Source organism: Uranotaenia lowii, chromosome 2, assembly GCF_029784155.1.
Source record: "Uranotaenia lowii strain MFRU-FL chromosome 2, ASM2978415v1, whole genome shotgun sequence".
Lineage (NCBI taxonomy): Eukaryota > Metazoa > Arthropoda > Insecta > Diptera > Culicidae > Uranotaenia > Uranotaenia lowii.
In genome coordinates, this window is record NC_073692.1 from 72,574,176 (window position 1) to 72,588,977 (window position 14,802).

The 14,802-nt window shown below is 37.7% G+C and overlaps 2 protein-coding genes across 3 annotated transcripts in view; one reads left to right on the plus strand and one right to left on the minus strand.

Moving 5' to 3' along the window:
* Window positions 1-213, minus strand: part of LOC129741561 (breast cancer anti-estrogen resistance protein 3 homolog) — a 14,613-nt gene extending 14,400 nt beyond the window's left edge. Inside the window, exon 1 of the mRNA XM_055733301.1 lies at window positions 148-213. Coding sequence (XP_055589276.1) covers window positions 148-213 — 66 coding nt within the window. The remainder of the gene's footprint in view (window positions 1-147) is intronic.
* Window positions 1-14,802, plus strand: part of LOC129748909 (breast cancer anti-estrogen resistance protein 3 homolog) — a 353,061-nt gene that overhangs the window by 207,044 nt on the left and 131,215 nt on the right. For both annotated transcript variants that reach the window (XM_055743704.1, XM_055743705.1), the window contains exons 2-3: window positions 134-361; window positions 14,550-14,681. In XM_055743704.1, the coding sequence (XP_055599679.1) occupies window positions 319-361; window positions 14,550-14,681 (175 nt within the window). In that variant the 5' untranslated portion in view covers window positions 134-318. The remainder of the gene's footprint in view (window positions 1-133; window positions 362-14,549; window positions 14,682-14,802) is intronic.

A 14,802-nucleotide genomic window follows, 5' to 3' on the forward strand; every position in this document is an offset into this window, starting at 1 on the left:
GTTTGATATTGATCTCTGCTTGGTTTCATTTTTCTTTCTGAAGCTTATCTTTATGCCAAGGATCTAATGTTTGCTTTACATCTGGCTTATCATTATTTCTAAAGTTGTCCCATTTTGTTTCTTCAATCAACAGGTATTCTAATTTACGTGAGCAACTGTCAGTGCAACTGAGCTACGACTGGAGATTGTGATTTGAGAGATCAGCAGCAACATACCGGCAGATAAAAGTGCAAGATCAGTGCTGCCATGCAAAGTGCAAACGACTATAATATGCTGCTCTGACTCCCTGTTAAGGTAATCGCTTTCGACCGACAAAACATGGGTAAATCGACTAGCAAATTAGATAAACGGCGGTCTCAGAGTAAGTATACAGCAGAATGTTGTGGGCATGCATATTAATTAATGTACGCCCAGCATCCAGCATATTCAACCGGTCGCTAATTGGAGCTTGCAGTAAATGGGTTTGATGCTGTTTGGAATCTGTTTGGGTATCACGTAATTTAATGAAAATTTTGGTGTGAATCAGTTCTAAACTTTTTGAATGGGAAATTTTCAATATTACATATCCTTATTTTATTGTGAGACCTACGCCACATTTTTCTTTGTTTTGATCAAATTTTGTTTCATTCAGGGTTGGAAAAAGGGATGAACAAAAGAATACTGAAAACATATAAGAAGGTTAATTTAAAAAAGGGAAATAACTGGTAAAGGGGAAGCTAATTTGTAAACATTGATTAATTTCGATTCCGCTGAAATTCACGCCAATCTGCCTGGCTTTGGGTATGCAAATCGAATCCTCACCCGGGTCAGCCGGCATGTAATGTAGAACAGGGAAACCAGCTCAATTTACGATTTGTCATTAAAATAAATTGCACTTTGATTGACCCGTCATCGCGGTTTTATTTCCGATTGGCCGGCGCGGCGCGGCGTCGCGAGTTCAGCAAAATGAAGCCATTGAACCTTTTCCATGTGCTGGCCGGTTTGTTGTCGAGTTTTTCGCCAATATTTTTGAATTGCTCTGCAATATATTGACTGCAATTTTTGCGCTCTTTAACAAACATCACACATGCTTGCATGCCGTAGGGTAGGGGCGATGACAGGCCGATAATGATGATGACCAAATACATTCGCTATTTATGTTTTCACACTTATGATGCCATATATTGGACAAATAAATGCCTTTTTTGCGGGGCCAATTTAAAATAATTAAATTTCAAAAATTCAAACTGTAGTTAATGTTTAGTTTTAACAATAACCTTTCATACTCGAAATCTCTTCACTTACAAAAGATGGGATTATATTGACTTTTCACCATTCATTTATTATATTATGATATTAACAATCCAGAGTTCCTTTAATTAATTTATATTTCTTTGCCTCTAATTTGAATAATATTTACTGGATTGACTGAATTCAAGCAATCGAAAGATTCCTTATAATTCAACCACGGTAAATGAAAAGTTTAGATACCGGTTTTTCGATAGCAACTTACTATCTTCTTCAATGAGCGTTTTCGATTGGATTGACTTTATATAAATCATTCCATTTCAACGGAAATCTCTGAAAAAAAAACAATTCATTTTATTTTTTAAAATATTTTCATTCGAAAAATTTACGAAAATCATTATTTTTCACAAGTGTTACAAATAAAACAAAAAAAACTCATTGTTTTTTTTTTAATTTTCTATACGTTCCTCAACGCCGTACTATTTCAGAACCCAAAACTTTTATTACTTAAAAAAAACCTAATATGAAAATGTGAAAATCAAGTTGATATATGTACATTAGACCTGAATGATGTAGATGGTCCTGAGAATTAATTTAAAAAATAACAAAATTAAATTTGACAATTCGAAAGTAGACGATTACGGTCTTTCTTCAAAAGCGTCATCTTTTTTTGAATCGCTTTCCTTTTGGTCTAGATTCAAGATGGTAGCAGATGTTGAAAAAAAAAGTATTTCAATAGAAATAAACGAGGCTGGCCCATTAGGCCCAAGGTCATGAGGCATATGGCATATGCAGGCAAGCGTCAAAATGTCTTATCGGCCCAAATAGCATCCATTCGGCCTAGCGACTATTCGGCTGAACGACCATTCGGTCTAGCTTCCATTCGGGCTAATATCCATTTGACTTTATATCAACCGATTGACCATATTGATTTAATTTTTGTTGCATCATTTTGACCATATTGATTTAATTTTTGTAGTATCATTTTAAATCAAATGATAATATTATTCCAAAAGTACCTTTTTGAAATGAGAGCTGCAGCTGAAGTTTCAAAATGCAATACCTACAAACATGATTTCATCTTTTGAACTGATATAGCTCAGATGTCAAGCCAGTTACCTCCTGAGCTGATGTCAGCGAGTTCGAGCCCAAGAGTAAAGCTCGAACACAGCTGTACCGGATAAGTTTTTCAATAATTGTTCGTCAACTGCAACGTTTATATAAAGTCGCGAGTACCATAAGGATGGTAGTTTCGACTATAATCGAAACAAAAAAAACTTATTTACGGAAGTTTGATATCTAAACTTGATTTTCAGGATCTGGATATTTTTCTTACCTATTTAGCCGATAGCTCGGAAAATAATTATTTTAGAAACTTGACATCTGAGACAAAGTTGTAGAAAATTTAACTTTAAACAAGTTTGTCGAAGACATCAAAGATATAAAACCTATAACAGAGAAGTTAGAAATTTTATATCACTTGTAGAGGAATTAATCAGAAAAATAATAATTTTTTATTATAGAGCTGATATTATTGACAAACTTCTCCGAAGACATCAATAAGCTAAAATGTGAACTAAAAAAGTTATAAGCAACGATCACGTTTTTCGCATTTTTGACCACTGTGCATACGCAGAAAACATTTTTGACTATTACGTGTCACTGAAACTGCAACCTTTAAAATAAATCGACCTGTAATTAACAAAACCTGATATTTTAAATTGTTTTCCTTGAAGGTTTACGAAGATTCATTTATTATTACAGCAAATGTTCTGTAAAAAAGTTGTACACTGAATATTAAGTTTCACTTAATTTGTTTTTCGACCTGTAAAATAACGGTAAATGTCCTGCTCCTTTTTGTTACAGGACATTTGCGTAATTTTACAGGAAATAATTTTTGCTGTGTAGGCAAGATTTTAGAGCCTATGCTTTAAACACTGATTATGGAAATTAATTTTTGAACTCGATTTCAGATTTTATCCATCACCTCTAGTTTCAGATGTAGTATTTTCAGTATTTTTCGAAAATTGAATACATACAGTGTCGGACAATAGAATAGAACCACAGCTCAATCCAAAACAGAAAGTGACAAAACTTTGAGAAAAAAAAATCCATTTAAGTGCATCAAACCATTTACAAATTGTAAATTCCATTCTTCGAAGAAATTGAAATCATCCGCAGTTAAAACAATTGTCCTTAATTTAAAAATGCGTTTGAAGCATACTTACTGACTAAAAATAACGCGACATAAAATAGGATCGCTTTAGAATTCATGGTAAAAAAAATTTAAAAAAAAAAGGAAATTCATACCGTGATCGATTTGCAGGGTTAGTACTTGGTGGTGTAACCCTTATTACGCATCACTTCTCGCACCCGGTTCGCCATCGACTCCACCAGCTTTTGGCACGTTCTCACCGGGATAGCGTACCACACCGCCTGGATTCTCTCCCGCAGCTGCTGCTTGTTTTTGATTTTTTGGTGTACACCTTACGTTTAACTATTTCCCTATGGGGTTCTCTATGGGATTCTCTATGGGATTGAGATCAGGGGACTGTGTTGGCCACTCCATAACGTCTACCTTATTATCCTGGAACCACTTTTTAACCGTTTTAACGGTATGTTTGGGGTCGTTGTCCTGCTGGAACTGCCACTTTAGGGGCATCTCCCACTCGGCGTGTGGCAGCACTACTTTCCGAAGTATCTGGGCGTAGGGACCCACCCCGTACCAAGAAAAGCACCCCCACACCATGATGCTACCTCCTCCATGTTGGAATGTTTTATTTGTATACTGGGGCATATACGCACAACCGACTGGGGGATGGATCCAACTCTTTCCGTCCGAGCCGATGAGGTTCACTTTGGTCTCATCCGACCACAGCACATTTCTCCATAGTTTCTCCTTTTCCGGACCGACCCAATCGAAGTGGTCCTTCGCATACTTCAGTCGCGCCTTCAAGTGCTTCGGCGTCAGCATCGGCACCTTCCGGGGACTTTTTTCTCCTAGTCCCTTCTCCGCCAACCGTCGCTGAACCGTCCGGGAACTCACAGATAAGTTCAGCTCATCTCTGATCTGCTTGGACGCTTTGAAAGGGTCCTTTTGCGAGGCCCGCTTGATTGCCGAATCGTCCTTCGGCGTCGTTTTGCGGGGGCGGCCGGTCAGTTCCCGTTTGCCGGTGCTGTGAAGCGCGTTGAAAACGAAAGTTTTCAACCTTCCTAAGTAGTCGGCAGGGTTCAACAAAACGCACTCTTTTAGCCACGCGCAACACACGCAAACCATTCTCTCGTGCAAAACACTTCATCGTTTGCGTTCTGGCCGTTGACGCACTCTCGCTCTAAACAAAAACACGCTCGCTCTATCTTTTCCACTCGTTCTCGTCGACGAGATGCGCTATCCGAAATCTGCGCGAGCGGCCGAGTCAGACAGGCACGGCTAGCTCACTGCGCGTCCTAACCGAGCGGCGTGCGAGGTCTCTCTTTTGGTTAACAGAACAGCACGCAGCGGCTCACAATGCAGCTCGCGGCGGCCCTCCAAACGGTCTGAGGCGGCTCTCTTTTTGTCACCGGGCGGCGCGCACGGGCTCTAGTGTGGGGCTTGTGTCTTGTATTTGCCGTGGCCCGATTGATAAATCTGTGTGTTTAATTTCATCAGCAAGATAGTTGGAACAAATGGTAGCGGGCAATGGACTTGGCGGGAGGATTAAAAGAATCAATGTAGGAGGTTTACGTTACATATTATTAATAGCTAAAAGCACTAGTATTTATGAAAATTTTACCATTAACTAGTAAAATTTCGATACCAAGAATGACATTCATTTTTTGGAAATGCTACGGCGACATCGATATTTATAATGTCACGAAATCTAAATCGTAACATTGAAATGTTATGAATTTGACTGTCGCGACCACTTTTAATGCAAAGTAAATTTAGACAATGGGATTCAGATCGATTTAATAAGAAGATGATCGAATTTAATAGGTTGGCTTTTCTATAGGAAGATAGTACATACGCGAGATTAAAACAAACTAATGATGATTAACGGAACTAATACCAGTAGAAATTAGTTTAGCTCCGATTTTAACTTGCGACCCCTTTAGTAAAGGGTTTGACTTGTAGGTGACGAAAAATAGTGCCGCGAGCTCGCTAGTACAAGCTACTAATGTTAGTACCGCGAGAAATATGTTTAGCTCCGATTTCAACATGCGACCCCTCTAGTGGAAGGGTTCGACTTGTAGGAGAAGAAAACTAGTGTCGCGAGTTCGCTAGTATAAGCTACTAGTGTTAGTACCGCGAGAAATTAGTTTAGCTCCGATTTCAACAAGCAAACCCTCTAGTGAAAGGGTTTGACTTGTAGTTGACAAAAAATAGTGTCGCGAATTCGCTAGTACAAGCTACTAATGTTAGTACCGCGAGAAATGTGTTAAACTCCGATTTCAACTTGCGACCTCTCTAGTGAAAGGGTTTGACTTGCAGGTGACGAAAAATAGTGTCGCGAGTTCGCTAGTACAAGCAACTAGTGTTAGTACATGTAGAAATTAGTTTAGCTCCGATTTCAACTTGCGACCCCTCTAGTGAAAGGGTTTGACTTGTAGGGGAAGAAAACTAGTGTCGCGAGTTCGCTAGTACAAGCTACTAGTGTTAGTACAGCTAGAAATTAGTTTAGCTCCGATTTCAACCTTCGACCGGTCAAATGAAAGGGATTGACTCGTAGGTGACGAAAAATATTGTCGCGAGTTCGCTAGTACAAGCAACTAGTGTTAGTACAAGTAGAAATTAGTTTAGCTCCGATTTCAACTTGCGACCCCTCTAGTGAAAGGGTTTGACTTGTAGGGGAAGAAAACTAGTGTTGCGAGTTCGCTAGTACAAGCTACTAGTGTTAGTACAGGTAGAAATTAGTTTAGCTCCGATTTCAATTTTTGACCGGTCAAGTGAAAGGGTTTGACTTGTAGATGACGAAAAATAGTGTCGCGAGTTCGCTAGTACAAGCTACTAGTGTTAGTACAAGTAGAAATTAGTTAAGCTCCGATTTCAACTTGCGACCCCTCCAGTGAAAGGGTTTGACTTGTATGTGACGAAAACTAGTGTCGCGAGTTTGCTAGTACAAGCTACTAGTGTTAGTACAGCTAGAAATTAGTTTAGCTCCGATATCAACTTTTGACCGGTCAAGTGAAAGAGGTTGACTTGCAGGTGACGAAAAATAGTATCGCGAGTTCGCTAGTACAAGCTACTAGTGTTAGTACATGTAGAAATTAGTTAAGCTCCGATTTCAATTTTTGACCGGTCAAGTGAAAGTGTTTGACTTGTGGATGACGAAAAGTAATATCGTGAGTTCGCTAGTACAAGCTACTAGTATTAGTACAGGTAGAAATTATTTTAGCTCCGATTCAAACTTTCGACCGGTCAAGTGAATGGGTTTGACTTGCAGGTGACGAAAACTAGTGTCGCGAGTTCGCTAGTACAAGCTACTAGCATTAGTACAGGTAGAAATGAGTTTAGCTTCTATTTCAAATTTCGACGGTCAAGTGAAAGTGTTTGACTTGTAGGTGACGAAAAATAGAGTCGCGAGTTCTCTAGTACGAGCTATTAATATTAGTTCCGGTAGAAGTTAGTTTAGCTCCTAATTCAACTTTCGACCGGTCAAGTGAAAGAGTTTGACTTGACGAATTCCCTTGTCCAAGCTATAAGTGTTAGTACCGGTAGATATTAGTTTAGGTCAAACCCTTTTCACTTGACCAGTCGAAAGTTGGAATCGGAGCAAAACTAGTTTCTACCTGTACTAACATTAGTAGCTTGTATTAGCGAGCTCGTGACACTATTTTTCGTCACCTGCAAGTCAACCCTTTCACTTGACCAGTCAAAAGTTGAAATCGGAGCTGAACTTATTCCTACCTGTACTAATACTAGTAGCTTGTACTAGCGAACTCGCGACACTATTTTTCGTCACCTATGAGTCAATCCCTTTCATTTGACCGGTCGAAAGTTGAAATCGGAGCTAAACTAATTTCTCGCGGTACTAACACTAGTAGCTTGTACTAGCGAACTCGCGACACTATTTTTTGTCACCTACAAGTCCATCCCTTTCATTTGACTGGTCGAAAGTTGAAATCAGAGCTAAACTAATGTCTCGCGGCACTAACACTAGTAGCTTGTACTAGCGAACTCGCGACACTATTTTTTGTCACCTACAAGTCAAACCCTTTCACTTGACCGGTCGAAAATTGAAATCGGAGCTAAAATAATTTCTACCTGTACTAACACTAGTATCTTGTACTAGCGAACTCGCGACACTGGTTTTCGTCACCTATAAGTCAATCCCTTTCACTGGAGGGGTCTCAAGTTGAAATCGGAGCTAAATTTATTTCTACATGTACTAACACTAGTAGCTTGTACTAGCGAACTCGCGACACTAGTTTTCGTCACCTACAAGTCAAACCCTTCCACTAGAGGGGTCGCATGTTGAATTCGGAGCTAAACTAATTTCTACTTGTACTAACACTAGTAGCTTGTACTAGCGAATTCGCGACACTATTTTTCGTCATCTACAAGTCAAACCCTTTCACTTGACCGGTCGAAAGTTGAAATCGGAGCTAAACTCATTTCTACCTGTACTAACACTAGTAGCTTGTACTAGCGAACTCGCGATACTAATTTTTGTCATCTACAAGTCAAACCTTTCCACTAGAGGGGTCGCATGTTGAAATCGGAGCTAAACACATTTCTCGCGGTACTAACATTAGTAGCTTGTACTAGCGAATTCGCGACACTATTTTTCGTCACCTACAAGTCAAACCCTTTCACTAGAGGGTTTGCATGTTGAAATCGGAGCTAAACTAATTTCTCGCGGTACTTGTGCCGTTAATCATCATTAATTTGTTTTAATTTCGCGTTTAATCTCCCCAAAGACTCAACAACTAATTAATATTCCAACCATCGATCAATCTGATCGATATAAACGGTTTCATTTTAACAACCCTTGCGTAAAGCTCTTTAATTTGGCCTTTTTCGCGAAATTTTACTAGTTCATGGTAAAAATTTCATAGTTACTAGTGTTGGTAACTATAACTTATAAATATTTTAAAACTTCTAACATTCATTGTAATAACCCTTCCACCAATCCCGTTGCGCGCTACAAACTGTTTAACCAATTTTATTAATTAAATTATTCGTACAAATTCTTAATCGCCCCCCAAACACGAAACACACGGCCCACACACCGTGTGCTAAAGAGAGCCGCGCGCGCTGATCGGTGAGCCGCCGTGTCCTCACGGTAGATGCTCGGTGTTCCTACACGCACGCGGCTAGATAAACGCAAACGCAGTTTTCGAACCGCTCGAGCTCTTGAATAGGCGCGCGCAAATTCGCTCAGCTCAAAATTTTCCAATCTGCGTTTTGGTCGCAGATTTCTCGTGAGAATTTCGAGCAATCAAATGTGCCCGTGAACGGAGAACGAAAGAGCTGCGTTTAATTTGCTCTTTCTCGTTCGACGCACTCGTGCGTGTTGAACCCTGGTAGTCGGCAATCTCGCGTTGGCTTTCGTCAGCCTTGTACAGATTCCGGATGATCGCTCGCTGGACCTCCGTGCAGTGCTGTGCCCGACCCATCGCTTTGTCGCTAAAAACAGAGTAGGAGGAAGGAAATCTTTATTTTTTGTTTGTTTTCATGATTTACATGATTTATTTTATGGGAAATACTTACCAGGATACGGAAATGGACAAACAACACCGAAAACAACACCTTTTCTTCAAATCTAGAGCGCTGAAAATGCCGGAACAGCCGAACCGATGTCGTATTTTATGACGCGACTTTTTTCACCCTCTGACAGCTTTCTGGTCGAGTGGAACAAACAGGTTGCTTTGATTGCAACAAACGTGCAGTATACAAAGTTGGCATACTACAATAAGTGCTTGCCGCTAGGTGTCGCATATTATTATATTTGAATTGGCAGTTTAAAGGTGATTTGAATATTTTGCATTAGAGCAGTCCTATTCTATTGTCCGACACTGTAAATATCATTAGAGATGTACCGAATAGTGCGAACGGCCGAATACCGACTATTGGTCCTTTTCAAGTACAAATTCGGTGAATCGAATGTTCTGAATATGAAAAATCGTAAATAAGCTGAAAATGTTCAAAAGTACCGTCTGCATCACCGAATATTCTGAAAAAAGTAGGGGAGAGTGGGGTATCGTGGGCCATGGGGAAACGTGGGCCACTTTTAATATCTCAGATGTGTGTTAAGATAAAAATCTCAAACCAACTGTCATCGTCGTCGCTTTGCGTGAGCATATATTCCTATATGTTGTTGACTGAAATACGCATCATACGCTTCTTTTATTTATCAAGTTAAACAAAGTTAGAAAAATTTACTTACATAATTAAAAAAACACTCGATTATTTCATCGATGGGGAACCTAAAGTGCATAACAAAAATATGCTCATACGCTTATGATCTTAGTTTTGTCATGATCTTTCACGTGGAAAAGGAATTTTTGATGAAACATCAATAAGTCACACAAACGCAGCCAATTTGAAAATCATAGCTTGTGGGGAATCGTGGGCCACACATCTTGAATCACTTATATTTTTATGTTTTTATACACATTCACAACTTAAAATACGTTTTACCTATCTGCAAAGTTTTCTTATGCAAAACGAAGAGTTATGAAAAATATTTTGTCCATCTTATCTAAGAAATTTTGCCAAAACGTTCGCGAGCCAGCTTTTGGAATCCATGCGATCATAGACAGCTCTCTTTTTTCTTTCAACATCTGAAATTGTTTTTAAATAACGAAATGAATTAGGAAATCATAGTTTTGGGTCAACTCATAAATTTTACATGTTATTTGGTCAATTTGGATTTGGTGGCCCACGATTCCCCACCATTTTTCAAAATCCAAAAAATATTGCTTTTTTTTCAAACTGTCAGAATTTGGGGAAAATAACTTATTAAAAATTTAAAAAAAATACCTTATGATACGTTGAAAATGTCGAAAACCATACCATTTTTTATTTTCATTTTATCTTTTATAATAAAGAAGTTATGGAACAACGAAAAAAGTGGCCCATGATTTCCCACTCTCCCATACTATTGTGAGTAATATATTAAAAGTGATTATTTAGAATTATTTAGAATTGATGAAAATATATTTCACTTTTGCATAGAAAACGAAATATGCGTGAACAACTTCACTCACATACATACGCAGATAACGCGAGTCTCTTACAGCTTTGGAGCAAAAGTTCTAATCTAAGCAGGTGAAAAACACTGTTTTTTCGTGTTTTGTATAGAATTCTGAAGCATTATTGATATCAAGTTTTAACCAAATATCTAAGTTTCATATTTTTAAGGTATTGTTTTAATACTTTAAAATCCCCATAATTGAAATTTATTCTAATGATTTTAATCATAATTTGGTCTCATAACAACTTTATCATAACCATTTCTTACTGAATTAACTTAATTGGAAGCTTTTAAATTAAATAATGGATTTTTTTTTATAAAAACTATTGATCATTAATAAAATTGTTTGATTGTGATAAAGGCTCAAAATGTATGAGGCCCTTCGAGTCAAAGGGGTATAAGTGCATAAAAGCTAATGAAAAATGTAAAATATCACAGTAAACGAGCCTTCGAAAGAAAAATAAACAAAAAAAATTTCCATATATTTATCTAAAAATTTTATTTCTTTATCAAACGTAAAAGTATGTAAATTAAAATTCTAAATATCTGAAAAATTTCCAAATATAGTGTGAATTATGAAGAATCGTTTCATATCAATAAATCAAAATCGATCATTTATGCTACGTCGAGGCAAATACTATCAAAGCTTATTTATTTCAAAATCGTTCCAAAATAAGATATTATTTTACATTTTTTATTTTTTCAATTTAAATCTATCTTTTTAATTTAGATTGTCTTGATAGTTTCGATAACTTTAATTCAGAAAAAAATATATGGGCTTTTGAGAATCTCAAATTGAAATGCATTCTGTAAAAATCGTAGCTTGCAATGAAAAATCAACCAAGAAATGAAAAGGTAGGGGAGAGAGGTTTATTAGTGTTAACGGGTTTTAATTTTGTATGGTAATTTGTATGGGAAAACAAATTTTTTCATTCAAAAATCGCCTGAAATGTACTGAAAGTTTCCATAAATATAACTTTGGATGAAAAATATTCCTTGATTCTTGCAGTAGAGTTCATGTGAACAAAGCACACACGTACTTGTACTCTAGGAAAGTTATTCGATGTTATAGGATTTTTTTTTTGAATTTTTGCGTTTTTGTCTGCTTATTTGAAAGCTGTGTAACCATAGGATGGAAATAAAAAAAAACTCAAAAAACTGCTTTGAATTTACAGAGAATTTATTGATTTGTATAACCTTTGCAAGTACATTTCATGCAATTATTAACAGCTCTAGCAAGCAAAGTCTACCATTTTTTGGTACTTTTCAATAGATGGTGAAATTGGCTAACGCGCCGTTGTACTGAACCGGAGATTGCGAGTTCAAGTCCTGCCGGTGAGCCGTTCTATTTTTTTTCGAAAAAAATCATAATATTAACGGCTTATGTTTTTTCCGATTTTTATTTTTAAATGGTTATAACTTTTTTTTAAGAAATTCTTAGCTGCTTGTCATATTAGCAAAAAATGAAGCTTAAAAGAGTCAATACCAAAAATCAAAGACTAATTTCATCGCAAGCCTATTTGAATTTTCTGGATGATTTAATGTACACAAATTTCTTCTACAATACAAATTTCCATACAAAATTGAAACGCGTTGCACCAACTCAGGAATCAACCATATCATCTCGAACTTTACACTGATGCTTGGTGACCCAAAAGGCATCGAAAAAAAACAGCAAAAAGTCATTTTTTGCAGCGGTCTAATGGCCATATAGCATCCCTAACTATTTTTATTGCAAAAATAAGAGTGATATCTAAAATTTCGCCAAAATTTCAACTTTGACGTATGCTTAACATCAGTTTCTACTGTTTTAAAAAATCATTTAAAAATACTGCAAGTGTTGCTGAAATATAAGTGAAAACATAAATATGCGCATTTAGCCCACCCAGTTTCGAAAATCGGCTATTTTGCCTAGTATTATTATAAAATTATTTTCACAAAACTGTTAAAGTTTTAAACAGAAAAATTTCTCTAACATATATAAAACAGATGTCCGCTCATGTGCATAAAGTATTCAGACTCCTATCTATTGGAATTTAGGAGAAAATGAGTGTTTTCCTTAATATGCGCATTTAACCCGCATCTCCCCTAATGTTTCGGTTAACTCATTCGAGACGGAGGCCTTTTCACGACATTCGTACTCATAGTACTTTACTCTTAGATAACTTTCTCGTCGTTTGATTGTCATCAAAACCATTTCCCAATACATTTTGCCTAACATTTGCGGATTCCATTGGTATAAGAATATTATTTTTCCGAGCAATAGTTAACTCACAATGAAAGATTGTTCTGACAAAGGCACAAAAATTCCATTGCACACACGGTGTGCAATCGGTCTCGAACGGGTTAATTTGTCGCGCCATCCTCTGATAGTTGTACGTCTCGGTGGTCGGGTGGTTAGCGTGGTAAGACGGTAATCGCTGGTCCACTGATGGCATGGGTTCGATTCTCATCTCGGTACTGGGTGTTAAATGTTAATCTTAAGTTGTCCTCCACGTCATTTATTCAGTCTGTAAAGCCTAAATCGGCTAAGACGGTGTATGTCTTTTTCAAGAATCAATTTTTTCAAGTCATCTGAAAGAATTTTTTGAAAATATTAGAATTCCCGACTTTACATAAATACTACCTGAATTTTCAGTTTAGGGCAGAAAGAAAGTATGTAACTATGGATTTTATCAAATAACTTCTGCATTCCATAGTCAATCTGGGGTCGTTTTCCAACAAATTCAGTCACTACACAAATACACACGTTAAACACTACACAAGTTACCTACACAAGTTCTAAGAGCACAAAAAATGTTTTAACTGGCAAGAGGTCGAATGGTTCAATTCTTATGGCCCTCAATTTTATCGTTTGCAAATAATTTGCAATCGCTTTTTTATTTCAAAATGTTACCGGACGCGGGAGGTGCCAAAGACGGTAGCCCCAGTACCTACTGAGTGGCTGCCTTTTTTCTTCTTTATTGCCGTTATCACCACGAACTGTCACGCTTATCGATATTTACGATATTGTTTGATGCTCGCTCGCTTACCCTGCTGACCTAATGAGAATTGTTGTTTCTCAATCAGGTTGGAACCTACCGGATAGGTAGACAGGTACCTGGGTAAGTTGTTCGGTATGTTTCTTTACGTTCACTGCGGCTTCATGAACGGGTTGAGCGACCTTTGAATGTGGGTGTCATTTGGCAGGTAGATTGCCAAAGAAATTCCTTACCAAAGGGTGCTAATGAGTTTAGGAGTAGAACATAAATTTGAAGAGGAACTCTCCAGAAGCGAATACTCAAATATGATCTGCATGCACTACATCTCAATTTTTATTTTATTTTAATTTTTTTTTCTTAAAATGTCATCCAGGATCAGTCTTTATGAATTATCAAAAATGAACTTTTCATAATTTGAGCATGTAAAATGCAGAAAAGTCTAATTGAAACATCCCACAGGTTTCTGGCCGCTTAGTACCTCGACAGCCTGTCGCGGTAAGCCGTAACTCACCGTAGCTTATCGCGTTAATTAAGATTTTTTGATATCAACTCTCACACGACCAACGAATGTGTGCGATTCAAAATACAGTGCACTCAACGACGCAGCCGCCCGCCTCTTACAGTGAACGAGTTTTGAGTATGTTGTGTCAGGCTGCATTTACATGGGGTACGCAAGAAAAAGAAACACCTATCTTTGTCGCCGCGATACATCAGAGATTTTGAGTGGACATTCTGTCGGTCGTGGTACCTCGTAATTGAGATCACGATCTGCGAGGGTATCACACTGAGATTTGCGCTGGAAGAGTGGTGTGTCGTCCAAAAATCACTTACAAGCTGGTCCCATATGGAAGGAACCTTCAAGAATTTTGGACTGACTGGGCATCAACAGTTTTGACCCAGCTGGAGTGAAGCCAACAGCGTTTGACCGATCGGAGTCGTGATCGTTATTAACCTTTGATTTTGTGGGACAACAGTGTTTTTATTTAGAGACATTTATCATCAAAATTAGTTAAACCATCCAGATGGTTTCCAATCAACAAGTGAATTTGTGAGCTTCAATTGAACAGACACCGAGTGAATATGCTTCCGAAAAGTGGTGATAGAATGTCCTATCCTTTGGCTCTTAGCGCTCATGCTATTCTATTTCCGGCTTCGTTTGAAGGTATCTCCTGGAGTCACAAATTTGGATCTCTCAACCGGAGGCGACGTCATGACCCGACGATGGTCATCACTTCCTGTCCGCATCTGGAAGTGCGGGATTGGCTGAAGCGACTGAACCTGGAGGATTGTTATGGTAAGAATTGTTTCAAACTTTTTTTTTGTATTCAATCTTTGCGTAGAAATTACAACTTTAAAGAATTTGTTTTTTTTTTTTGAGAGCGCCAAATTATTTCGACGAATATAATTTTAGATTT